The sequence below is a fragment of the Haliaeetus albicilla genome, chromosome 14, assembly GCF_947461875.1.
Source record: "Haliaeetus albicilla chromosome 14, bHalAlb1.1, whole genome shotgun sequence".
Classification (NCBI taxonomy): Eukaryota; Metazoa; Chordata; class Aves; order Accipitriformes; family Accipitridae; genus Haliaeetus; species Haliaeetus albicilla.
The window spans coordinates 13951984-13975108 of record NC_091496.1 but is presented as its reverse complement, the minus strand read 5'-3'; the positions used below and the strand labels follow the sequence as shown (position 1 = coordinate 13975108).

The following is a 23125-nucleotide window of genomic DNA, read 5'->3' as shown; positions in this document are numbered from 1 at the left end:
CGAGCTGGGCTGTTCTGCGGGGGGGGTCGGTCGCTGACAGCCACGAGTGGCCTCACCTCCCGTGAGTGCCGGTACCCCCCGGCGATGGCGGCACCGCCTCAGGTTCCTGAGGAAACCGAGTCTAGGAAACTTTTCACGGCAGCACCAGGTGGTCGGAGCATGCTCGTACTCCCAAATGGGACCGCGGGCAGCGTTTAGCAGCCATCGGAGTCCGCCAGGAGCAGAACCAGAACCCAGTGCTTCCTTTTCCCCGGTACCGACGAGCAGCCCGGCCTCCAGCGGCAGCGACGCGCCGGCAGCCCTGACGCTGCCCCGCCACGGCTGCAGGCCCGAGGGCGTCCGGCCGCCACGGCTCCCTCAGCGCCGGCTCCCCCCCTCCCCCCGCCGCCATCTTGCTAAGGCGCCGCCAGGCGGCCCGCCGCCGCCGCCGTGAGCCCGCGCACCCCCGCGGCCGGCGGGGCCCCGCTGGGCGCGGGAGCGCCATGGTGAGGAGCAGGGCGCTGTGGAGCTGCTGCCTGCAGCTCGCCGCGCTGCCCTCGGCGGCGGGCTGGTCAGGTGGGAAGCCGCAGCCGTTCAACGGCTCCTGCTGGAGAGCCGGGGAGCCGCTGCGGAGGGGGTGGAGCGGCACTATGGAGGAGGAGGAGGAGGACGAGACTCCTCAGGGGCAGCAGCGGCAGCAGTCCGGAAGGTGAGCGGCTCTCCGGGGGCGGGGGTCGCTGCCCCCGCGCCTTCCTGTGGGCAGGGAGGGACCGAGCGGAGCCGAGCTGAGCGGCGGCTCCCGCCCCGAGCCCGTGCGGAGGAGAGGCACCTGCCCGACCTGCCGCCTTCGAAGCCCGGCTGGCGGCCGGGGGAAGGGGAGCCGGGGCAGCGCGGCGCTGCGCACCTGCTCCGAGCGCGGGAGCGGGGCTCGCCGGACGTTACGGTACCGGGGTCCCGCCGGGTGAGCGGGGCGGGGGGGGACCGGGCTGAGCCGCCGCGGGAGGCGGTGGGAAGCGGGGCCGAGGCGGGGAGCGCCGCCGGCGGCAGCGGGGCAGAGCGAGTGCGGGCGTCCGCTCGGAAAAGTTAGGCGGCGGGCGAGGTGCCCGGGGCCGGCGGGCCCTGGTTCCTGGCCGGAGAGGAGTCGCGTGAGCCGGCGCTCTCCTGCGCTGCCTCGGCCCCTGAGGTGGGTGCGGGCTGCCTGCGGCGGCGGCGACGGTGCTGGCGCAGCGCGGGAATGGGGCTGCCGCTGCCCGGGGGGGCGGGCGGCCCCCGACAGGTGCCGCGGCGGTTAGGGACAAATCGCGGCTCGCGCCAGCTCCAGAAACGCTCGGGAGCGGGAGATCCTTTCACACCGGTGAAAGAAATGCCGGCGGCAAAAGTCCCACCGCCTTCCCCCGCCCTCCCCGCGGCAATGCTTTCGGTTCCCGTAAATTGACAGTAAAATATGCTGCAGTAGCGCTCGGAGAGAAACAAGTTATATAATCGCCTACAGAAAAGCCCCAACAAACGCTTCATGGTATTGACGGTTTAGTGAATGTTTTCCTTTGGAGAGACGGACCGCCAGTTAGTTCGGTGAAATAATCTCAATGATCGGCAACTACCTCTAGTAAGGATTTAGGGAAAGTATTTGTTGAATGTCTTGACGGAGTGCAGTTAAGTTCATATTAAACTTCTGCAGAAGTGGTTTTTCTAGTGATGATTATGATTTCTTACTCTTCTATTTGCTAAATGGCAATTACGAAGCAAGTTTTCAGTTTTAATACTTAGATATTTTTTCTTTATTTTTCAAACTACACCAGCTAAAAATTAAAGAAAGTGACAGGAAAATCACTTGTGTCTTCTGGCAAAAGTGTCATGTAGTTTTCAATTCACAGTAGCAGCTTCATCAGTTAATAAAGTAGGAAGCCTGATTCATTTTATAGATAAGACTTACAAGAAGAAATAAGATTTTTTTTATCTTATTTATGCAAGAATTATTGCAGCAGTTGATTTAGAAATGCCCAAAATTATCTGAAATGGAAATACCTGTTATAAAAAGATAATGGCAGTTCTGAATACCTGGAGACTGGAAGGCCCTGTCTGATTCATTTGCTGTGATGGAGAGGATGTGTTCAGGAGGGCAGTAAGTAAGGGATGATGGTGAAACTGTTCAAATATAAATAACAGTTAATTTGGTTTCAGCTTGGAGATTTGCAGCCTTTTCAAAAGGAAGCGATTAATTATTATTATTATTGTTTTCTTCACTTGTATTAACCAAGTAGATTTGAGGAATTGCCTCAGTAGAAATCTGCTGTTTCCTCAGCCTTTATAAGCTCAAGATTGAACCAAACATGCTAATTCTCTATTCAGAAATAGCTTTTTAAGTTCTTTTCTGCAAATGGGAAGGCAGTGGTTTTGTCTGTGATGAGAAGAATGGAAATGCTGCCATATTAATTAGTGCCTATATATAACGCCCACTGTGAAATTATTTTTTACTTTTGTCACATCTATGAAACTTCCTGATCTCGCTTTAATTTTTTTCAGTCAATTGCTGTAAGTATGTAGCTTGCAGTATGCTGGCTAGCACTGTAATTAGAATCATACATACTTCTAATATACTCAGAGCCAGGACCATGGTAAAATCTTGTGTCTAAATGCAGCTTTCAGTAAAAAGGATTTTTCTGTAAACCAGACGTTGCACTTGATTTGAATATTCTTAGAAAATCTAGAAAAGAAGTTACATGTTATTTACTGTCTGCATTTAATATCTTGGTATTTAGCAGTTGTATAAAGAAGGGGTGATTTGGGTTTGAATAACACACAACTGCGCCCAAGCAGATAAACCTTACACAGCTGTTCAGCAGAGAGAATTGGGCATTACCAAGTGACACTATGAAAACACTTTGCTGCCGTTGTGTCCCTGCTGTGAAAAACAAGGTTTAATAAGATGTTATGTGAGTGAAAAGTCAAGTGGTAAGGAATGTATATCAAGATGTATATCAAGAGATTTTCCTTGTGTAAGACCTGTTACCATGGTTGGAGCTGGTAGAGCTACTGTCTGCTGAGTAAGGCTTATGATAAGATTTCAGTTTTTATTGCTTATAGTATTTGGAAATAGTTTCAGTTGTTTAGGCAGAAATGTCCCATGCTGTGGACTGGTTTTTGAGGGAGGGTTTCAGTGAGATTCAGCTGTTTCTGATAATAATGAGACTGTGGCAGTAACAAGATGTTTATGTGTGTCTATTTAGGTGTGTTTAAATGAAACACTCTGTCTCCTTAAAACACCTACGTATTTAGGATGGTGCCTTGAAAATTAGTAGATGGTTCACATGTATTGGAAATGTGCCTTGACTCTTCTGTAAGAAAAAAAAAAAACAAAAACAACAAACCAAACAACTTTTAATATTAACACTTCTGTTGACTAACAACCAAAGCACTTTGCATTTCCTTTAGAGTACATGAAGAGACATCATAATTTAGAGTTGTGGGGATATGGTAGAAGGCTGGTTATATATAGGAAAAAGGGTTGTCATGAAAAAATGTTAATGTGTTGTGATGTTTCCAGTTTCCTTGGGATTTGTGTTTTGCTGTGTCTGGTGTTCTGCCACTTGGAGTTTCTTTTAATGGCTGTGTTTCAGTTAAAGAACCATAAGGGTGCTGTATCGCATATGCTTTCTGGCTTTCCAGTATGAAGTTTTGGACATTTGAAACTTTATATTTGGAAAGGCTGGTGACCTTCTAGCTTAACTCATGTGAAAGATGGTCTTTGAACAGTGGCATTCAAGAAAAACATATTTTTCAACAAAGCAAAAATTCTGATTTCTTTGTTTTAACTGACCTGGAAATGATTTGTTTGGATTTCAATAAATTTGAAGTCAAATGTTATAAATAGTTCTATAAAATCCATATATCTATGGGGTGTGTGTACATACATACGCAGACAGAGGGAGAGAGAGAGTGTTGTTGGGACAAGAAAAAGTTGCGCTTATGTTGAAATCTAAGTAGATTTAGAAAGAATTTAGGGAAATACTTTTATATTGCAGAGAAGTAACATTGGGTCCTATGTGCTTGGACTTTGAACTGAAGAGAGGGAATGAAATAGACAAGCGTTTAAATATGTATATAAACAAAATTGTATGTGTATTAACTTAAGAATAAAAACTAGTTTAGTGCTTGGGCGTTGCTGTGCTTCCTGGACAACTGAGGTTTTATAAGGTTTTAAAGGATTATTGCCGGTCTGAGTCTAGAGAAAGTTTGCATAGGAGTTTGTTCCTTTCTGGCTTGGAGAGAAAAGGAAAAAGAAAATTAAAAGGCTTAGTAAATGAGGTGGAGATAGCAATTGTGCAGTTGCAGACATAAAAGTGCGAGAGTTATTACAAATGAACTGGTTCAGATCCTGCTTTGCCACGTGGATCCTATGGATCGAGGTTTTAATGTACTTTCTATGCACTTCTATGGATTACCTTGCCTCTATGGCCATGTGCTGCAAAGGAAATCGGTTTTCTCCTATAGTATGTTCAAGTGGAGCCTTAGTTTCATTATGTGTAGTAGTATTTATTTTTAGTCATATCTAATTGACATAAGATGTTAGATGGGAAATCTTTACCCTCAGGATGAGGTGCAAGCTTGTACAACTTTAAAACTTCGTTTTGGTTAAGAAAAACCATGTGCTAACAGCTTCAATGTTACATAATAACTTAAAATACTAAACCCAAGATGCATAGGCTGTTAACGCATGGGAGTGGCTAAAGTGTGTTTATGAATGCTGAACTTTGAAGTTCGGTTGTTTTTTCTAACAGTAAGCCCCATCACGGAAAGGTTTGCCTCTGTTATTAACTGCAGTCACATCAGTAGACCAAATGAAACTAATGAACTACTCATTTGCATAAGTGGAGCTGGTGCCAGAACACTAAAGTTGGGGTCCAGATCCTGTAGCTGGGTTGGTACAAGTTTCATGTTTGCTTTTTTGGAAAAGCTGTATTGAAATTCTGTACATGTGTGAAGGGCCATCCATGGAGGTTATTGTTGCTGTTGGAATCCACAGTTTATGTGCCCAGCTGTGTGCATGTACTATCTTATCTTATTTTTCTGTTGATTTTAAAAACTGTCTGCATTTGATTTGTGATCCAGTTATTGTCTCACGTACCATAACACAGCTGTAATGCGCAAACCTTGCTTCTGTATGTTGTCACTCTGAGTCCTGCAGAGCAGGTAGGAAAACTTTCATCCCAGCTCTTGCGTCTTCAGCATTCTTCCCTGTACATTAAGTTGTCATATGAAATTGGTTGTTTAGGGAGAGCAAAGGAAAGCACTTTCCGTTCCAGTGTAGGGAAAATTGACTCCTGCTTTCCTTTGGTGACTGCTTCAGCAATAGTGCAGAATAACACTGCTCTTGTGCTTAATCATAATGATAGTCTAGGCTGCTCTTTTAAATGTGATGGCCATATGCCAACTTTTGGATGCTTTTATGCAAGACTGCAGTAAAAGATGAGGGTAAAGAGGGGAAAAAACTTATTTTAATAGGCCTGTCTAGCTAAAGAAATTGGTTACTGGGTCTGTCATCTCTGTTAACATGTGTGGCCCCTATGGACAACTACTGTCATATCAGGGATCATAACCTAAAGAGAATATGCATGTAACAGAAAACCTCTATAATATTAAATACAGTTCATAAACACGTTTGGGAGCTACAAAGTGCTCATATTGGACAGGCACAGTCAGCTGGGACACCTGGAAACAAAGGAAAAATAGTTATGTATTGTCCCAGTTCTAGGAAGAGGCTTCTTTATGCAGTTGATACAATGCCCATAGCTGATCAGCTTTAACCCAGGGTTGAGAAATAGCTGGCTCCAGCTGCTACTGATGGACCTGACTCTAAAGCCTATTTGCGTTTGTGTCCAGAGGCATATAAGGGTGTAGCTGATAGGCACTTGTAATGGCTATGAATAATTTTCTGTTGGTTTAGTTCCCCTAATGAATGCCAGGAAAGTAGAGGTCGGAATGTGTAGTGCCCAGAGTGGGCTGCCTTTTGGGTGGTAGGTAGCTATTGAATTTGCTTGGTTATAATGTGAAACATGACTCTCGGAAGAGGTAGCCAGAGAGTTTAAGCAGCATCAGTACTAAATGTGAATGAAATGTTTGCTAGGGAATAGATTGAAATATATTAAGTGTAGGGGGAATCGTTGAAGCTAACTTGGTGGTGTACGTAACTGAGCTACACTGGGTGAATTCTAAATGGAGGGTATTTAATGAATTACTTTTTTATAGCAGCACTGGCATGAGTAGTTTTTGTTTACAACAGCATATTCCTGTTCTCACCCTTCCCTGTCCTAGCCAGTTTGTTGGTACAAACACTTGCATGGTTACGCAGTGATGCAGGTGAAAATTAAGTGCTTCTCTAGGGGATGGGAAGGTAAGAAGTGACTATCAGCTAGATCAGTTTCTCGAACTAATTCACCATGTGGACACAAATGTTTGTTTTGGCAAGCCTGAGGGAGTAATGCGGGCAGAAATGGATTGGCTCATGGCGGTGACTGCTTAAGTAATACAGCTGTTGTAAGAATATGCCTAACAACAGACGACTGTGGGTAAATGCTTCACATTTGTTTTATTTGTAACTAATTTTTTTTCTCTGTTATGTCTAAATAAAACTTTGTTTTGTTTTACTGTTGATCTTCAAAACTAGGTGAGAATGGTAAAGGATTCATCCTAATTCTATGACGTTGTTTATGGAGAGCTGTTTCTGTTACCAACTTGATTATTCATCTTTCTTGAATGGTACACAAGATCACTGCAGAGTCAGGATATTTACAGATCTGCTGAGAACAGAGAAGAGCTGGGCTGGCAACCTATAGCTCTGCTATGAAATGGGTGCATCCAAGAATGGAAGGCGGCTGTAATAGCATGGATTTTTTTTTTGCTTTGTGGATGTTTGGAAAATATGGAAATAGGATATCACACAGAATGCCAAGCTGGCTGTTAAAATGCCAAATAATTTGAATGGCAATTTCTGCAATGGTTGTTCTTGCTTGCAACTTTTAATGGGAAATCCCAAATAATAAAAGTATTTATAGATCAGCTAGCTGCAATCTTGAGAGATCTTCTTTGTGTGAAATCCTAAGACCAGGAGTGTCTGGAATAATTGCTGTTGGAACTGCTGTTGCCATCATCATAAAAAAAAAAAAAGTATAGTGAAAGAAAACTTCCAGGTTGTGTAGCAGTATATGGTTTGCAGAAAGCTCAGATTCTTGCTTTGGTAGGTCTACAGTGGTGTGGTGAACAGCCTGAAGTACTGCACAATAAAAGTTGAAGTGCATTCAGAATTTTCCAGTCTGAAACTGTTCATTAATTAAAGCAGACAATTTCAGACCTGAAGGAAAAATAAAAGCACAGCCAAAACTTAGCTGGCAGTCATTTGATAGTTGAGTGTGCGGGAGCCTTTTTTCAATGCTCCCTAGTGTTTGCAAATATTGCAAATACCTGACCTTTTAGCTGAAAACTTTTTTTTTTAGTTTCAAGCCAAAAAGTGTGCTTTTTGCAGTCATTAAAAATATGCATGTTGAAAGAAAACTTCGAGTTGTGTGGCAGTATATGGCTTGCAGAAAGCTCATATTCTTGCTTTGGTAAGGCTACAGTGGTGTGAATTTGCTAGGAATTGTGTGTTGTCCCTTTTAGGTGATGTGTAGTGTAGCCCTGTTCTGGATGTAGTCTATACAGAGAGACAGTGGTTAGAAATGAACTGAACTTCTTGCTTCAAAAATAGAGAAAACTAAGGATATTTGAAAAACTATGGAATGTTTGCAAGGTAAGTATAAAGTTCTGTGGCTGTTGTTGGGTTCCAGTAAACCGTAGCTTCATAGTAACTCTTTCTTAAACTTTCTGGCTTATGGATTTGTTAGATAAGGACCACACTTCTGTGTAGAAAAGAGGGATAAGTCTGTTCTGGCAGACTTCATGGTTAGTAGCTTGTCTGTATGCTTAGTAAGGGGAACTACATCCATTTCATTTATGGAGTAGTGGATGTTAGAAGAGACTGGGTGGAAAATGTGAAGACTCACACATTAGATTCTATGTCAATGAATTTCTTTTTCAAAAAAGCGAAAATAATTTGGCTTGCAGCTCTGCTGTGTTTAAAAGACCATTTAAAAAGAAAAATTTTAATGTCAGAGTGCTTCTTGTAATGTATCCTGTTTCCAGCCTTCTTTTGGAACAGAAAGTATTAAAATGTTTAGTTAAACTTTTAATTATTTTCCTAGATAAACAGAAGACTCAAAGCCAAAATATTTGTATCCAAGTTTTCAGTTATATAAGCAATGCTAAAATAAACAATTGACCCTAAACCTGTTGTCCTAAGGGCTATATCCTGTTTACAGGTGTAAGCCTGTTTACTGGGACAATAAGACATGGGTTTTCCATGCCACATCCTGCCTGATCTACCACTTCTCTCGATTTGTGGGTTACTAGGGGCCCATTAGTGTTTGGTGGTGGAAAACCAGTTATGTGAGCTCTGCATTTTGATTCATGTTAGGCTTCATCCTATTCATCAGACAGTGGTGGTCTTCCCCTCTGTCTTGAGTACCTTCTGGCCTCATGGATTTGGCATGACTAATGGTCTCCTTTAGTAGTTTCTATGTCTTTGTCCATTTTTTTTCCTGAATTCAGTTGAAACAGTGATGCATCTCTGAGCACAGAGAGGGTGGTTGTATTAGGTCTTGCCTGAGCCTCTATTACAGGTGGTGGCAATCCACTTGCCCTTGTTTGGGGGTAAGTCACCTCATCCTGAAGGATGGGTTCCTTTTGTTAAGAAAGCAGTTTAATGCTTTTAAGTAGAATAGTAATTTTCCTCTTTGTTTAAAAGTGTGGAAAATAGAAGACTTCTTGTGAAACCTTACAATAACAAATATTCACCAAGGACATGACCCCTTCCCCCTGCCCCTCCCAAGTGAACACAACTCTACTCCAGTTTGATTTTGGTGTCTCCATCACTCATAATTTGGCTGGCAGTCCAGTGCTTAAATTATTTCTCAAGTGCCAACCTATTATTTTTTAGAGGGAAGAATTCAAGACAGCTGGATGAAAAAATCAGCTCATTTCTGATTGGGTATTTTCTAATATTTAAAATATACCTGCCAAATCTCCTTGTCTGTAGAGGCTTTCTTTTGCAAAAGGGTAGGAATCTCCTTGGACTAGTAACTGGTTGAGTTTTATTTTAAGCTAATGATTGCTGGCTTTTAAGAAATTATCATCTACCTTTTTTTTTAAATAAGAAAAATTAGATTTCTTTTACTGTATTCCATGAATATTCTAGGATATATTTTGCCAGTTTAAATGAAACAGAAATGAACTGGCAAGATTGATGCTTCAAAGGAATCTACAGTTCATCAGGAAAACTTTGTCAGTTAATTGTTTGTAAATGTGTCCCTTTCTTATGCATGTAAAAGGGTTTAAAGTGTTCTGTGAGCACTGAGGTCTTTTATCCCTTCAGTTGCTTATGGAATACTAATGAAAAGTAATGTATGTGCATCATGTGGAAAATATTTTGGCAGACAGATACCTGCAGTGCCTTAAATGCTTTGGCATTGTCTTTGTTTAATCAGCATAGTTGATCCCTACTTCCCCTAGAGGTTTATACTTTCAGAATAAGATCAAAGGTTTGTATGAAAATTTAAGCACAAGTAGAATTCACCTATTTTAGAGATGAATGCATAGATAAACAGAAGCTTAAAAATAAAACCTTAGGCACTCCAGTCTCTAATATAAAATGTCTTGTAGGAACAATAATTATGGTAGTTATATATATTTAAAAATCAGACATCTGAGATGTTAACAGAAGAATTTCCTGGAATTAAGTACCTATCTGATTAAGCTTTTGTGATTTGTTTTCATGATGCTTTCTAGAAGAGAAACTATGCTGTGTCTGCATGCTTTGCTAAATTAATAAGCTGACTTGGCATTGAAAATGTTCTTTGAGGAATGCCAAAAAACCCAAAACAAACCCTCTTAAGTTAAAGTAACAGTCAAAGTATCCATTACAATTTTGGGGGTATTCCGTCTGCCTTTTTGTGGCACTGATTCTTTTTATTACCATGTATGTCTGCTTAAAATGGTAGAGCAAGTTGGGTGGCTGTTCATTGAAGGCTGATTCCAGTAAATGTTTAGTGAAATAGAGAAAAAAGCCTAGGAGTATCAACAGTTAAATTAAAATTATGGTGCAGATGTGGTATCTTATTGCTAAATAGAAAATACATAAATGAAGTGATTTCAGTAAAACTATGGGGAAACTAGAGTACAAAGCAATTACATTATAACAAGATTATGACCAAGGGTACTATTTATAAAAAAAAAATTATCAGCAATGTTTTCTGAACGTTATTCATGCTTCTTTATCAGAAGTGAATTTTGATGTGTTAATTTTTATCTCTACTGTATGGCAAAATAATGGTTATTTTGTTAAGAAAATATCACAATATTTATCAATTGTGTATCTTTGCAGCTGACACCATACTTTCTGTTTAGTAATCGGTTGCTGCTGAAATAGCAGGGACATGCTCTGCGTTTGAAGTTGGAGCATCACCAGTAAATGCATTTGGGTTCAATTTGATAACATTTCTTATATGTGTGTAAAATCTTAGCTGTAATGTTGCAGTGACAATGTATTTCTTTTTCCCTGTAGTTATGAACTTATGAGGGGCACAGAGTTATGCAATTTCTAAGAAAACTGTGGGCTTTAATTCTGTTTTCTGAAAATGTTGTTTGAGTGGACTGGCTTTGGTACCTCAGCCCAGTGCTTCTCATATGAGTATACAGCTAAAGTTTGAGTATCTGAGTTAATGAAATAGTAGATAGGCTAAAACATGGGGTGGAGAGTTTTCTTCAGGACAAACTTTACAATTTCTTATTAAAAATTATTCCTGCACCTAAGCAGTATATCATGCTTTCTGTTCATTACTGGTCGTCTTCTAGTTTTTATCAGGTAGAGTTTGTAAGTACCAGAAAGTTGTGCACTCTTTGAAGTAGCACCCTATTTTTTTAAAAAAACTGTCAGAACAATGTATTTACTTTCAACTGAAATGTTGAAAGTAAATATAGAAACTGAGGCATTTAGCTTCAACTGAATTGCTTCAGGATCTTTTAAAATGAAATAGGGATATTTGTTTTTTCGACCTTGGATATAATGAGATGAATAGGACTCCATATTCCTAAACTCTGCAACACTTAAGTGCCATTTGGAATAAGAGACTCTGACTACTGAGTTTGCAGTTTTCCAAGAACTGTGCCAGAATTGTGACTTTATAGAAATAAGCTTTTCTCAGTTATCTTCTCACTTTTTTATATTTCACAATGGAACTAAGAACAGACATTGCAGCCATGACTTATTTGAGATGTTCCAATTTTCTGTGGCCTTTCACTTGTCAGTTCAGTTAATGTGTATCAAAATTGTATTTGAAACAGTTACTTTTACTGTTATTACAATAAGCTTTTCCTTAATTTTGGGCAACGTGGGAAATAGGACCAAATGTCTTTTGCGTTCTGACTTTTCTGCATGTATGTGCATCTTGTCAGTGGAAGTAATGTGTTATCCATGCTACATGAGGCTGCTGCTCCTACTACAAACCAAGGTCACTATGTAGGCTAATCTTAAGGTATTGTATAGTTCCAGTGTTTCTTGGACAGGTTTGCAGGATCGTATTACATCAGGCACTAAATGTTGTAAGTTTCTGGAGGAACTTACTATTCTTCCAAAATGTAAATTAAGGAACCCTTCCCTCTCACTCTTGCAGTTGATAGATAATAGTGTTAGTATCTGAAGTAGTGCATACCGGGGAGTAAAACTCTGCCTGAACTACAAAGAGCTCTCATGTCTGCTTGCCACAGCATGTTTTTGAAGTCTTCTGTGTAATAGCGACTGTTTTAAAAGCATATTTTGTTGAGGGAAAAAAAACCAGTAGATCATAAAATGAGAAGGGCAGGCTTGTTTCTAATGTGTGTGAGAACATTCAACCTTATGAATGTTGATGTTAGTCCAAGAAAAGATCGATTAATTTAAAATTTATTTTAGTTCTCCTCAAAAAGATATGGATAAGAAAACAGATGAAGAGCAGCCTTTGACTGCATGTAACCAGTATCCTAAAGAAGTGGTGAGGAAACGCCAGAATTCGGGTCGAGGTTCCAGGGGCAGTGATTCTTCCAGGACCTCCAGGAAAAGCTTCAGGCTGGACTACAGATTAGAAGAGGATGTGACTAAATCAAAGAGAGGGAAAGATGGGAAATTTGTCAACCCGTGGCCAACGTGGAAATCGCCAACCTTGCCAAGTATTTTGAAATGGTCCCTCATGGAAAAAAATAACAGCAATGTGCCATGCTCAAAGCAGGTAAATACATGAATGTTTTCTGTCCTTGATTTAGATTGCTTTTACCTCTCTTCTAATCAATAAAATAGGACAGTTTCTTACTAATGCTTATTAGGCATCTTTTGGAGACTTTTCTAAGTCTTTTTTTTTCCTTTCTGATTTTATTATCAATTTATTCTTTTCAAAAAGTGGGTTAATACTTTCTGCCTCTTTAATTTTTTTCCTTCTTTCTGTTAGTTTCACACCCTTTGATTTATCCAGCTCAGTTTATATTTACAAAGCCAGCAAAAATGGCCCCCTAGCTCAATCATAAATTACAGTTACACTCTTTCCTTTTTAATAGGTATTGCCTTTATGAAGCATACTACTAACATCATTTGTATTGCATGAAATAGCTGTGGCATATCTCATTGTAAAAATTTTGCCTTTTGTTTTTTTCTCCAGACTGCCATTTACTACATGCATTACACCTTTTTCATAAAAATGTAATAAATATTTACTGTCACTTACTTATGGAAGTGTTTGCAAATCTATGTTTTTCTGTTTCAGTCCACAAGGAGAAAAAATTGCATGTGTTAAAACTAACCTGAGCAAGTATTTGTACTGAAATACTAAAGGTACAGTGCCAGTTTACTGGGAAACACCATTATTTGTTCTTGGTGTATTGCTCCTGTCAGATATTGTATATAAAGGAGGAGGCAGGGGAAGCAGCCTCTGAGAGAGGCTTCTTTTCCATGAGGAGTAATGGATACTGGAAAGCCATGGGTTGTCTTTGTGGCCCCAAGAAGTGTTACGATTGCTATAGTTTTGACAGTTAGGATTACTTCTCAGTGTATTTTCTAATGTGTTGACTGCACTTTGGAAAAGCTGTGCTGAAGGGTGCAGAACCAGGGAAAGCATTTTTGAACAAATAGGTGTTAGTAATGCTTTTAAGCATACAAGAAGGCATGCATAAGCTATAAACCTCACAGTCAGTATTTAGCAAAGAGCTTACACTTTTCATTTTTATCTTATATGAATTACCTGTGAAGGAAGGAATTTGATCAGCTTTATGGACAGAAAAGCCATGTTACTTACTAACACATGATGGTCAGAGGTTTGGGGATTTCTCTAAGGATATGTGGCATGGAACATGTTTAAGGAAGAGATAATCTTGGTTGTAATTTTTCTATAATAATAATAATTTGACTTCAGAAAGAAGCACAGCAAACCTATGTCGGTCTTGGAATCCCTTCCAACAATTTACTGTTTTAAATTTGGTGTCCTGCTTCTAGACATTATCTGCACCTTGTAGTAGTAGCAGTGGTTGTGCCTCAGTGTGTACAGCTTTCTAGGCAGTGTGCTGCATTATACTTTGGCCACATTTGTGTAAAATTCATGCTTGGTGTTTTCAGTTGTCTTTGACTGCTGCCCTATTCCATATGTGTACAATAGGCTTCATATCTTGCCAGGACCAGTCAGAAACCTGGTTGGTGACTGAAGTACTTGGAAGGCAGTGCTAAGGTGTACTTCACAGTATAGAATATACAGCACTCTGATGGTAGTGGAGAACTGCAGCACTCCCCTTTAATTTACAGATTATCCCTGCAATAAAGGATGATTACAAAGAAATCTACACTGTACCAGTTGTAAAGCTGTCTCTCTGACCCAGTTGAAATTCATTTTGGACTAATTTTATTGCTTTGCATATGAAATTTTTTAGTTAAGTGCCTGCAATTATTCAGGAGCTCAGTGAAGTAAATCAGAAATAGAAAAACCTAGATAGGGATCAATGAAATGCCCTTCTTGATTCCTCAGCCATTTTGATGCTTGTACTAGCTATGTTTGTTCCACACCTAAATCAACCTGTAAAGCACTTCTGACCTTGTTTAAAATTCAAACTAAGGGCTCCATACTTTATTTAGCACTGTCAGATAGAATGTCCTTTGAGCAGACTACTACTTCAATTTCCACATTGAGCGTGCCTAGTGATACCCTGCTATGGTGGGCAGGTTCAGTTTATCTGTACCAAGTGCTTTGCATATGTAAAAAAACCAACCCATATTATGCAGGATATGTACTTCACTGTGTAAAAGCTATATGTATTATAACTGTGCCTTCATAAGAAGTCTATATCATTATCCAGAATGCATAGACTTCTCATATTTTCGTTACAGGCTTTATTAATAACTCTTTTCAGTGTTGTTGGAGTATCTTTAGTTGTTGGATCAACAATTTAGATTGTTCTCATTTCTGTAAAATCCAGTGGTATTCCAGTATGCACTAAGCACCAAAAATCCTAAGCTAATTAGCTAGTCTTACCAAAGCCTGTCATGTGTTTCTTCTTGCCTTGCATTAGGAAGGAAAGAAGAACATGGGAGGGGGGAAGGGGAACAGCAGGAGGAATTTTTGTATTACTCCAGTGATGAAGATAAGACAGTATTAGGCACATTTTGCTTCTGTTGGTAGCTGATTTGACATTAATGTCATGTGTCAAAGATCTGTTGTAAATTCTTGTAGTATTAATGTTTCTAGTTAGCCTGACAGAGAACAAAATGTACTATAGCAGGATAAAAGTTCCATAGGATTATGTATTTCATTCATTATCTTGTTTTACCCTGTTGTATGAGTTTTAAGAATTTCATATGAAGTATACTGCCAGTAAAACTTGTGTTTCAATCTGGAATCTTATGAATTATGAGTCCTTATTGCTTTAAAAGGTAATTTTGGGGATTTTAGCATACTTTGGTAAAACACAAAAAAAAAAACCCAAACACCAAATCAACCCCAAACATAAAATCCATGTACTGAGAAGTAATTTCTTTAGCTATTTCCCCATGTGATTTACTATGATAGCTCAACAAAATGCCTGATTTCTGATCTCGCTCTCTGAGGAATCATTGATTTGGATCAGAGGCCTGTGTATCACAAACCTGCAGATATCATGCAGAGTCTGTGCTTTCCAAGTTACACTGCCTTTGTGCTCCTTGTTTGCGTTGAATTTTTATTCACAGAATTTTATTTAAATAGGTCAGGATACCAGTTGTTTGAACTGCGCTACTCTTTATTTATCCATCTTCCTGTCTGTGTGTCCTTTACAGGTGCCTTTTTAAGTGATTAGTTCTACCTTTAAATCAACTATTCAAAATACTTAATAGTGTCGATCCTAGTGACATCCCTGTAAAGCATCTAATAGTGCAGATGTGTTGTGGTTTTACCCTGGTAGGCAGGTAAGCCCCACACAGCGGCTCGCTTACTCCCCCACAGTGGGATGAGGGAGAGAATTTTTGAAGGGCCAAAGTGCGAAAACTTGGAGGTTGAGATAAAGACTGTTTAAGAGGTAAAGCAAAAGCTGCATGCACAAGCAGAGCAAAGTAAGAAATTAATTCACTCCTTCCCATAAGCAGGCAGGTGTTCAGCCATTTCCAGGAAAGCAGGGCTCCATCATGTGTAATGGTTACTTGGAAAGACAGACACCACAACTCCAAACATCCCCCTTCTTCCTCTAGCTGTTATACTGCTCAGCACAATGTCACGTGGCATGGGATATCCCTTTGGCGAGCTGTGGTCAGTTGTCCTGGCTGAGTCCTCTCCCAACTTCTCATGTACTTACAGCCTACTGGCTTTGATGCTGTGTAAGCACTGTTCAGCAATAGCTAAAACATCAGTCTGTTATCAACACTGTTTTGAGCACAAATCCAAAACATAGCACCTTAGGAGCTATTGGGAAGAAAATTAACTCTATCCCAGCCAAAACTAGTACAACATGTTTGAGTCCCAGTTAAGAACTCACTGTTCACATCTGCCAATTAGCCAGTTCTTCATCCATATAGTATTGTTTATTAATACTTCATGATGCTAATTTTAGAAACTAGTTTTTGTCAAATGTCAGCAAAAATAAAGTGGATTCATTTAGAGTTCTTAGAATAATTTGTTGTCTACCTCTAAACAGCTACTTAAAAAGAACATTTTCCATAAAATACGTACTTACTGACCTAAATTGCATTATGACAATTATTACATTCCATATCTGAGTCTAATTTCTTTGATATAATCTGATTTGTTGATTTAACCACATGTAATTTGGTGGGTTGTCCTAACTTCCATTTTTGAGTAAATTATGTTAGTTTTGTGGATCTTCCACTTTTTTTTAATTGAAGTGTCACAATCTATGGTTCAGAATTCTGCTGCCAGAATGAAATAGGGGTAAAGAAAGTTATGCTTCTTTCTTGGAGAAGCAGTAGTTTGTCTCAGTCTACTACTCATACTTTGTTTATTTTTGTATGCATTAAGTCATTGTATTGTACAAACCTTACATTCAGCTTTATAGAAGGTTATCTATTTCTTGTTCCTGAAGACAGTAGTGAAACTTTTTCAATAGACATGTCTTGTCCATTAGCACTCAGAAAAAGCAATTTCTTGAATGTTATATTACTCACAGTAGAATTGCATGGGGGTGGAGGTGTATGTGTTTTGTTTTTTGCCAATGTATGCCCTCCAAATCAATAAAATATGGCGGAGAGAGTAACTTCCCTGAAGCTGTCAGGACTGTTTCAGCAAGGGAAATCCTAGAGTCCTAAACTGTCACAGCATCAGCTGGACATTTAAGGGAGTGGGAGGTCAGCTCTTTATAAGCTTGCTCATAGCACTAATCTACTATCCTAGACTTAGAGAATGAGAGCAACAACCATTGCAGGTAGAACTTGACTAGGAACCAGAAGTGCTGGGACATCTGTGATTACTGGGGGAGAAGAGTGTCAGGAGTCTGTAGAAGCTGCCTAACCGAGGAAAATTCTTCTAAAGTGATGCGAGTTCAGACCAGAACAGTTTGGGAGGAGACCCTTAGACATGCTGCATCAGAGAGGGAGATGGTCAGGAACTCTGAGAAAACTTTTTGGTTGGTTGGTTTGGTTTTTTTTTTTTAATAGGAAAACTCTTATTTATTTCATATAAGACTTCTGCATAAGCATCTCAGCCAAACTGCAGTGAAGAATGTAACTCCGGTTCAAAATGAGAGAATGACTGGTGGTTGGATGATGAGTTTCAGTAGATAATATACAGCCATGGCCTCCTTTGTGCCAACTTGAGGCTACACACAGAGTCAAGTTTGGAAGCTGACTGAGCTGAAAGTTGTCTGTTTTCCTCCTCTGGATTAATGTGCAGCTGGATCAGTTCTCTGACCCATCAGGCTTGAGTAGGGACTGCATAAGTATTGATGCTGGAACAAGAGGGGAGATGGGGGAAGGCTTCCATAACTTTTTTACACAGGGAGTATGGATTTAGATTGATTTGAAGTCATTCGTGGGACTGCATCCTGAACAGGGATGATCAGTATAGTGACTTATTCAGTAATAATTAAACTTTAATTACCTTGAAGGCTTCAATAAAGCATCATGAGAAGCATAACTAAGTGCCCTAAGGTCCATCTTAAAAATGAGTTTGTGTTTTACGAATGTTCATTGAATTATTGGCAGGATAGAATTGTAAAAGCTAATATTAACCAAGTGAGGTTAACCTCCGTGTGCTGCTCCTATATGTAATGGGGAGAGAAAGAGGGTCTGCTAAAGGCTAATAGATCAGCTTTTGTGGAGTGCTGTTAGGAACGTGGCATTCTCTTTCATCTGTGGGTTTGTGACTTATTTGTGCTAGGACTTAGGGGATGCATCATTTAGTTGCACAAGCTAAACTTGAGTATTTGTTACAGTAACTCTGTGTGTGTGTGTGTATATATAGATATTCTTTTCCAGGTTGGGGAAGGTCAATTGATTACAAAGCCTTTCCCAGGATGCTGTTAGTGTCTTGCAGTGCTTTCGCTGCAGTGCTTTCAGACTCTCTCTATTAGTAGGTCTCCTGGCCTGATGGGATACTCTTGAGCTCTCTCTTCTCTCTCTTGACAGAGAAGTGAAAATGTTACAAAAACTTAAGATGAAATTAGGAGGAAGTAGCTGAGAAAATGGTCATTAAAAAGGCATCTGTTTTGTGTTGTAGTTCTCTGCCTAAAAATATAAACAAAGCGCAAGTCTTGACTGTATTGATTTGTGCTTCGTATGTAGTTTTTGTTCCACAGCCAAGTACATTCTGAAATCTCTCATGCATATTGTGTTCTTTTTTGCTAGGAACTCGATAAAGAGCTTCCAGTGTTAAAACCTTATTTTGTTCAAAAGCCGGAACTTGCTGGGAAGACAGGAACTGGTATGCGAGTCACATGGTTGGGACATGCCTCAGTTATGGTGGAAATGGATGAACTTATATTTCTTACTGACCCAATCTTCAGCCAGCGAGCTTCCCCTACTCAGCTGGTGGGTCCCAAGCGCTTCCGAGGACCTCCGTGCACAGTAGAGCAGCTCCCCAAAATAGATGCAGTCATGATCAGCCACACCCATTATGATCATTTGGACTACAACACTGTAACGAGTTTAAATGAACGCTTTGGGAGTGAGCTGCGCTGGTTTGTGCCTCTGGGGCTCTTGGACTGGATGCAGAGATGTGGTTGTGAGAATGTGATTGAACTGGATTGGTGGGAAGAGAACTGCGTCCCTGGTCATGATGCGGTAACTTTTGTCTTCACTCCTTCTCAACATTGGTGCAAAAGGACTGCGACAGATGACAACAAGGTTCTTTGGGGCAGCTGGTCTGTCTTGGGACCTTGGAATAGGTTTTTCTTTTCAGGAGATACTGGATATTGTGTTGCTTTTGAGCAGATAGGTAAAAGGTTTGGACCTTTTGATCTTGCAGCCATCCCCATTGGAGCTTATGAGCCAAGGTATGAAAAGCAAAGTTTGATCAAAATACATAAATGAAATTATATACTGATGACAAATACACCCGGAAGTGAAAACTGTAGCCATACTTTATTAAGAATATACAATAGAATATAGAGGCAAAAGAAGGAGATTGCTGAGGCAAAAGGACATCACTGAATGGAAGAAAAAAAAAAAAAAGCAGGCAATTGGAAGATGGAGCTGAAATGTCTAGGATGCTTGTGTCTATGTGTGATGTTCTTGGAGTTTTATTTCTTCAGTCTTAAGCACAGCAAGGATGAATCAGCTGACTTTCTTCCATGAAAAATGTTGAGTAAAAATCTAGAATTACTTTGTGGCTTTTTTTCTGAAATAGCATCATTTAATCCAACCCATTTAGGTGCATGCAATTTGCTACATTTTTCTCTTGCTTCAGTCTTCACGCTGTTTTTGCAACTTACCTGGAGATAATGATGACTCCTTTATAGTGTGTGAAATATCTGTTTGTTTAGGCATCTGTATCCTACTTATGATGGGGTATCTAAACTTCTAGATAATAATGCTCATATAATGCTGGAAGCAAAGCATGTATAGGCTGGGAAAGGAAGATAGGAATCTGAATAACATTGTAAAAATCTGGTATCTTTCAAAAATTGCTAGATTCTCTCTTCTGCTTTAACACCATTCCCTTAGGCTATCTTCTGAAGCACACACTTCTTGGTGTGTGTTGCTAACCTAAAATTTTTTTGGGGATGGATTTAAATCTATGGCCTTAATGCCTCAAGGCACCAGTAATATGTCCTTATACTATTAAAAATATAGATAAGAAAAAATCTGTTTGAAAGGGGGAGTAAAATACATGAACTGTTGTTTCATGGGTATGTTGATATATGGCTTGTTGAGTGTTCTGTATGTTTTTCAGATGTACATGCTCCATGATTTTTTTTGATTAGGTAGGCGTATTTTTTTTTTTTTAGATTCTTTGCAACTTATCCAATGAAAGTAAAGAAGAAATCTTGCACTGAATTAGGTGATACAAAAGAATTTGCTTTGTGTTTTGGTAGGTGGTTTATGAAATACCAGCATGTGGATCCTGAAGAAGCAGTAAGAATCCATATTGATGTTCAAGCAAAGAAGTCTGTAGCAATTCATTGGGGGACCTTTGCTTTAGCAAATGAGGTAAATTTCAACACTATGCATGAGTTCAGATTTCCTGAGTACATAGTCATTAATGAAGCTTTGCTCATGCAGTTTAACCTACCTATCTGTAAATGTAAACTTAAAATGTAAACTTTGTGTGAGTGAAAAGTTGTTACTATATGTATTGCAGTTCAAAACAATGCTTAGGTTTTCATAACAATTCTGTAAAGACTAAGGTGAATTTGAAAGTTATTGAAACAAATGTGGAGGATTTCTGATCTCTGAAAGCTGAGGAACAGGAAAGGTGGGGACATGTATGCAATAATAAAAGTAAACTCAGCAGTGCATCACTTGGAGACAGTGAGAATTGCATGCCTGTAGGTCAATACAGTATTTATTAATCATGTCTGTCTAGTAAGTAAATTGAATAGTATTTTTAATAGTTGATTCATAGTTAAATACCAGCAAGAATATGAAAAACTGAGTTATTCTGAGTTGCTGATTTTTTTTTTTTTTTTTAAACACCACCACCACCACCCTAACCCCTGCCCCCAAGTCTGTACTTCTAATAAGGAGGTTACTACACAGGTACCTTCACAGTGACTAAAAACGCATTGAAAGGGAAGTACCTACATCTACTTTGATACACCCTGTCTGGTAGCTGTTTTTCAGCTTTGTCGTTGCATCAGTTGCACCACTTTATTTTATAAATCAGTCCCAATGCTGTTATCTGCATTCACCTGTTAATGTCATGTTTTCTTTAACTTGGATATAACATTTTCTATCCACGATGCTTTCAATAACCTGTGTCACTAGTGCCCACGGTACAAATGCTACTGTGCATTTAGAAGCACAAAAAAAAGGATGATTTCTCCCTGATGATGCCTTTTCTGAAATGTAACAAATATAATGAAATAACTTCGGGGGACCTCATTGAAAGGGCAGTAGTTTTTTCAACAGTAGAGCTGACAACTTGGTTTTACCAAACGAGAGAGCACGCCATCTGCTGACCTGCGAGCACTTCCTCCTCTCGATGTGTTTCTGCTTCGAAGGGGTCTAGTTCAATACGTTGAACACAACTGAATTTTGGATGATAGATTGTGCCTTGCTGGTTACTCTACAACTGTAAATCAGCATCCTTATCGTTTAAAAACTGAACACAAAACTAAACATTTTAATTTGACAAATATCCTCCCTCCCCCTTTTTTAGGTAATGTTTAAAATGTAAGCCATTTCTTGTCCAGAGCAGTGATATCCTCCCCCCCCCCCCAATGCTGCAATGGTATCTTTTTCCCTCATATTATTCTTATTTTTCCAGTATTACTTGGATCCTCCAGTTAAACTGAACGAAGCTCTTGAAAGATATGGCTTGAAACAAGAAGACTTTTTTGTCTTAAACCATGGAGAATCACGGGACTTGAGTACCAATGATGGGTTTGAATAATGAAACAGTAGCAGTTCCTTGTAAGCCCTGTTTGATTTGAACTAGTAATTAATGTTACAAATATGAATATGATGCACTTACAAAGTAGATTTATTGGAGTGAATTGGATATTTAGATGCCAGGTTTGTCAGTTTCAGAACTAAAACTTTCACAATAAATTTTACTAGTTCTATTGTTTATAAATTTTGAGGGGTGATCTAAAAACTGGTTAATATATAAGGTATTGTCTGGGAATAACTTGCAGTTTCAACTCTTGTGTACGCCACTGATAAATTACTGTTTTTTTTAAAAAAAATCTTCATCTTACCTGCAGCAGCAATAATAACCTCAGCACAGGACATATTCTTAGAATTAATGGCTGACTAATTCAAGTCATTGTTAGAATGTCATCTCCCACTTGTTAGTCATTAATCTTCAGGTTATGCCCTCTACTTTGATAGATTCACTGTATGTTTTGTGGGGTGGAGTCTTCCAATACAGCTGTGTTGTTAAAGCACAAGCACAGTAAAATAACTATTTTACTGAGTGCTTCTACATTTTCCTATATTAATGAACCACAAAAGCTGAATTTTACAATGATCTAAAGAAATGTGCCTTCTAAAGAGAGAGATAATTTAATATTGCATCACTGATGTGTAAAACTTACTGCTGGCCAGAGTATCTGCACACTTCCATTGTTTGGTCAATGTTTTTAAGTTAGGTCTGAATGTGTCTAAAAACTTTCTCGTCAAATGCAGTACATGAAATGGAAGAATCCCTTAATGGTGCTTGCCTTTGCATTGACTTAGCCTCTTAGTAACTACTGTTTGGTTTTTTGTTTTTGTTTTTTAAATGAAAAGTCTTAAGCAAGGGCTGTGGTATTTTTTTCTTATAGCTTCCTATAATTTTTAAGTTGAATGAGCGATTACAACATTATTCAGTATTGTAAAACTCAGCTAAATGTATCTGTATCAAATTGCCATGCTAATTTACAGAATTAAAGCCTATTGTTGCCAATAAAAAGGGTTGTTATTCTCCATAATTCATTGGCAAATCATTTTTTTGTTCATGATTTGCTTTGGTCTATGGGATATGTGTATTTTTTAGCTCTTGCTGTGCATTACATTTTATGTTCATACTCCATGAAGATAAATTAAAAAAAAGACACATTAATTCCATGCAATTTAAAGACATGAACTTCTGGCAAGTAATTAAAACCTGTTAATGAGATTTCATGCTAGGAGCAAACTGAAGTAATATTTTAATTGTTGACAGTTATCTTTTAAAAATTTTATATCAGGAAGTCCTAGAAGTCTTGTGCTGTTCTTTGTTGGTATTAAGATGTACAAGGAGGCAAAGAGCAGTTAGTCTAAGTTCATGCTGAGGAAGGGTTCTGGAACAGAGGATTACACTTACATGTAAGAAAAAGTAGTGTATATTCCTTTGGTGGGAGTCATATTTGACAAATATCAAGATTTCTTCATTTGGAAGGGTAATTCTAGTACGGTCTAGATGTATTCACCAGAATTTGTTCA

At 39.3% G+C, this 23125-nt stretch overlaps 1 protein-coding gene across 4 annotated transcripts; it reads left to right on the top strand.

The window, feature by feature from the left end:
* Positions 1 to 400: 400 nt before the first annotated feature.
* Positions 401 to 22613, top strand: NAPEPLD (N-acyl phosphatidylethanolamine phospholipase D). 4 transcript variants are annotated; one of them, XM_069801765.1, is made up of 5 exons: positions 401 to 688; positions 12017 to 12329; positions 18404 to 19050; positions 20092 to 20206; positions 21486 to 22613. In XM_069801765.1, exons 1-5 carry the CDS (start codon positions 483 to 485, stop codon positions 21609 to 21611), a joined length of 1407 nt encoding a protein of 468 aa, XP_069657866.1. In that variant the 5' UTR covers positions 401 to 482; the 3' UTR covers positions 21612 to 22613. The 4 variants fall into 4 exon arrangements, with proteins under 4 accessions (XP_069657866.1, XP_069657867.1, XP_069657868.1 ...); XM_069801766.1 differs by lacking the exon at positions 401 to 688 and adding an exon at positions 698 to 922; XM_069801767.1 differs by lacking the exon at positions 401 to 688 and adding an exon at positions 698 to 940.
* Positions 22614 to 23125: the final 512 nt, after the last annotated feature.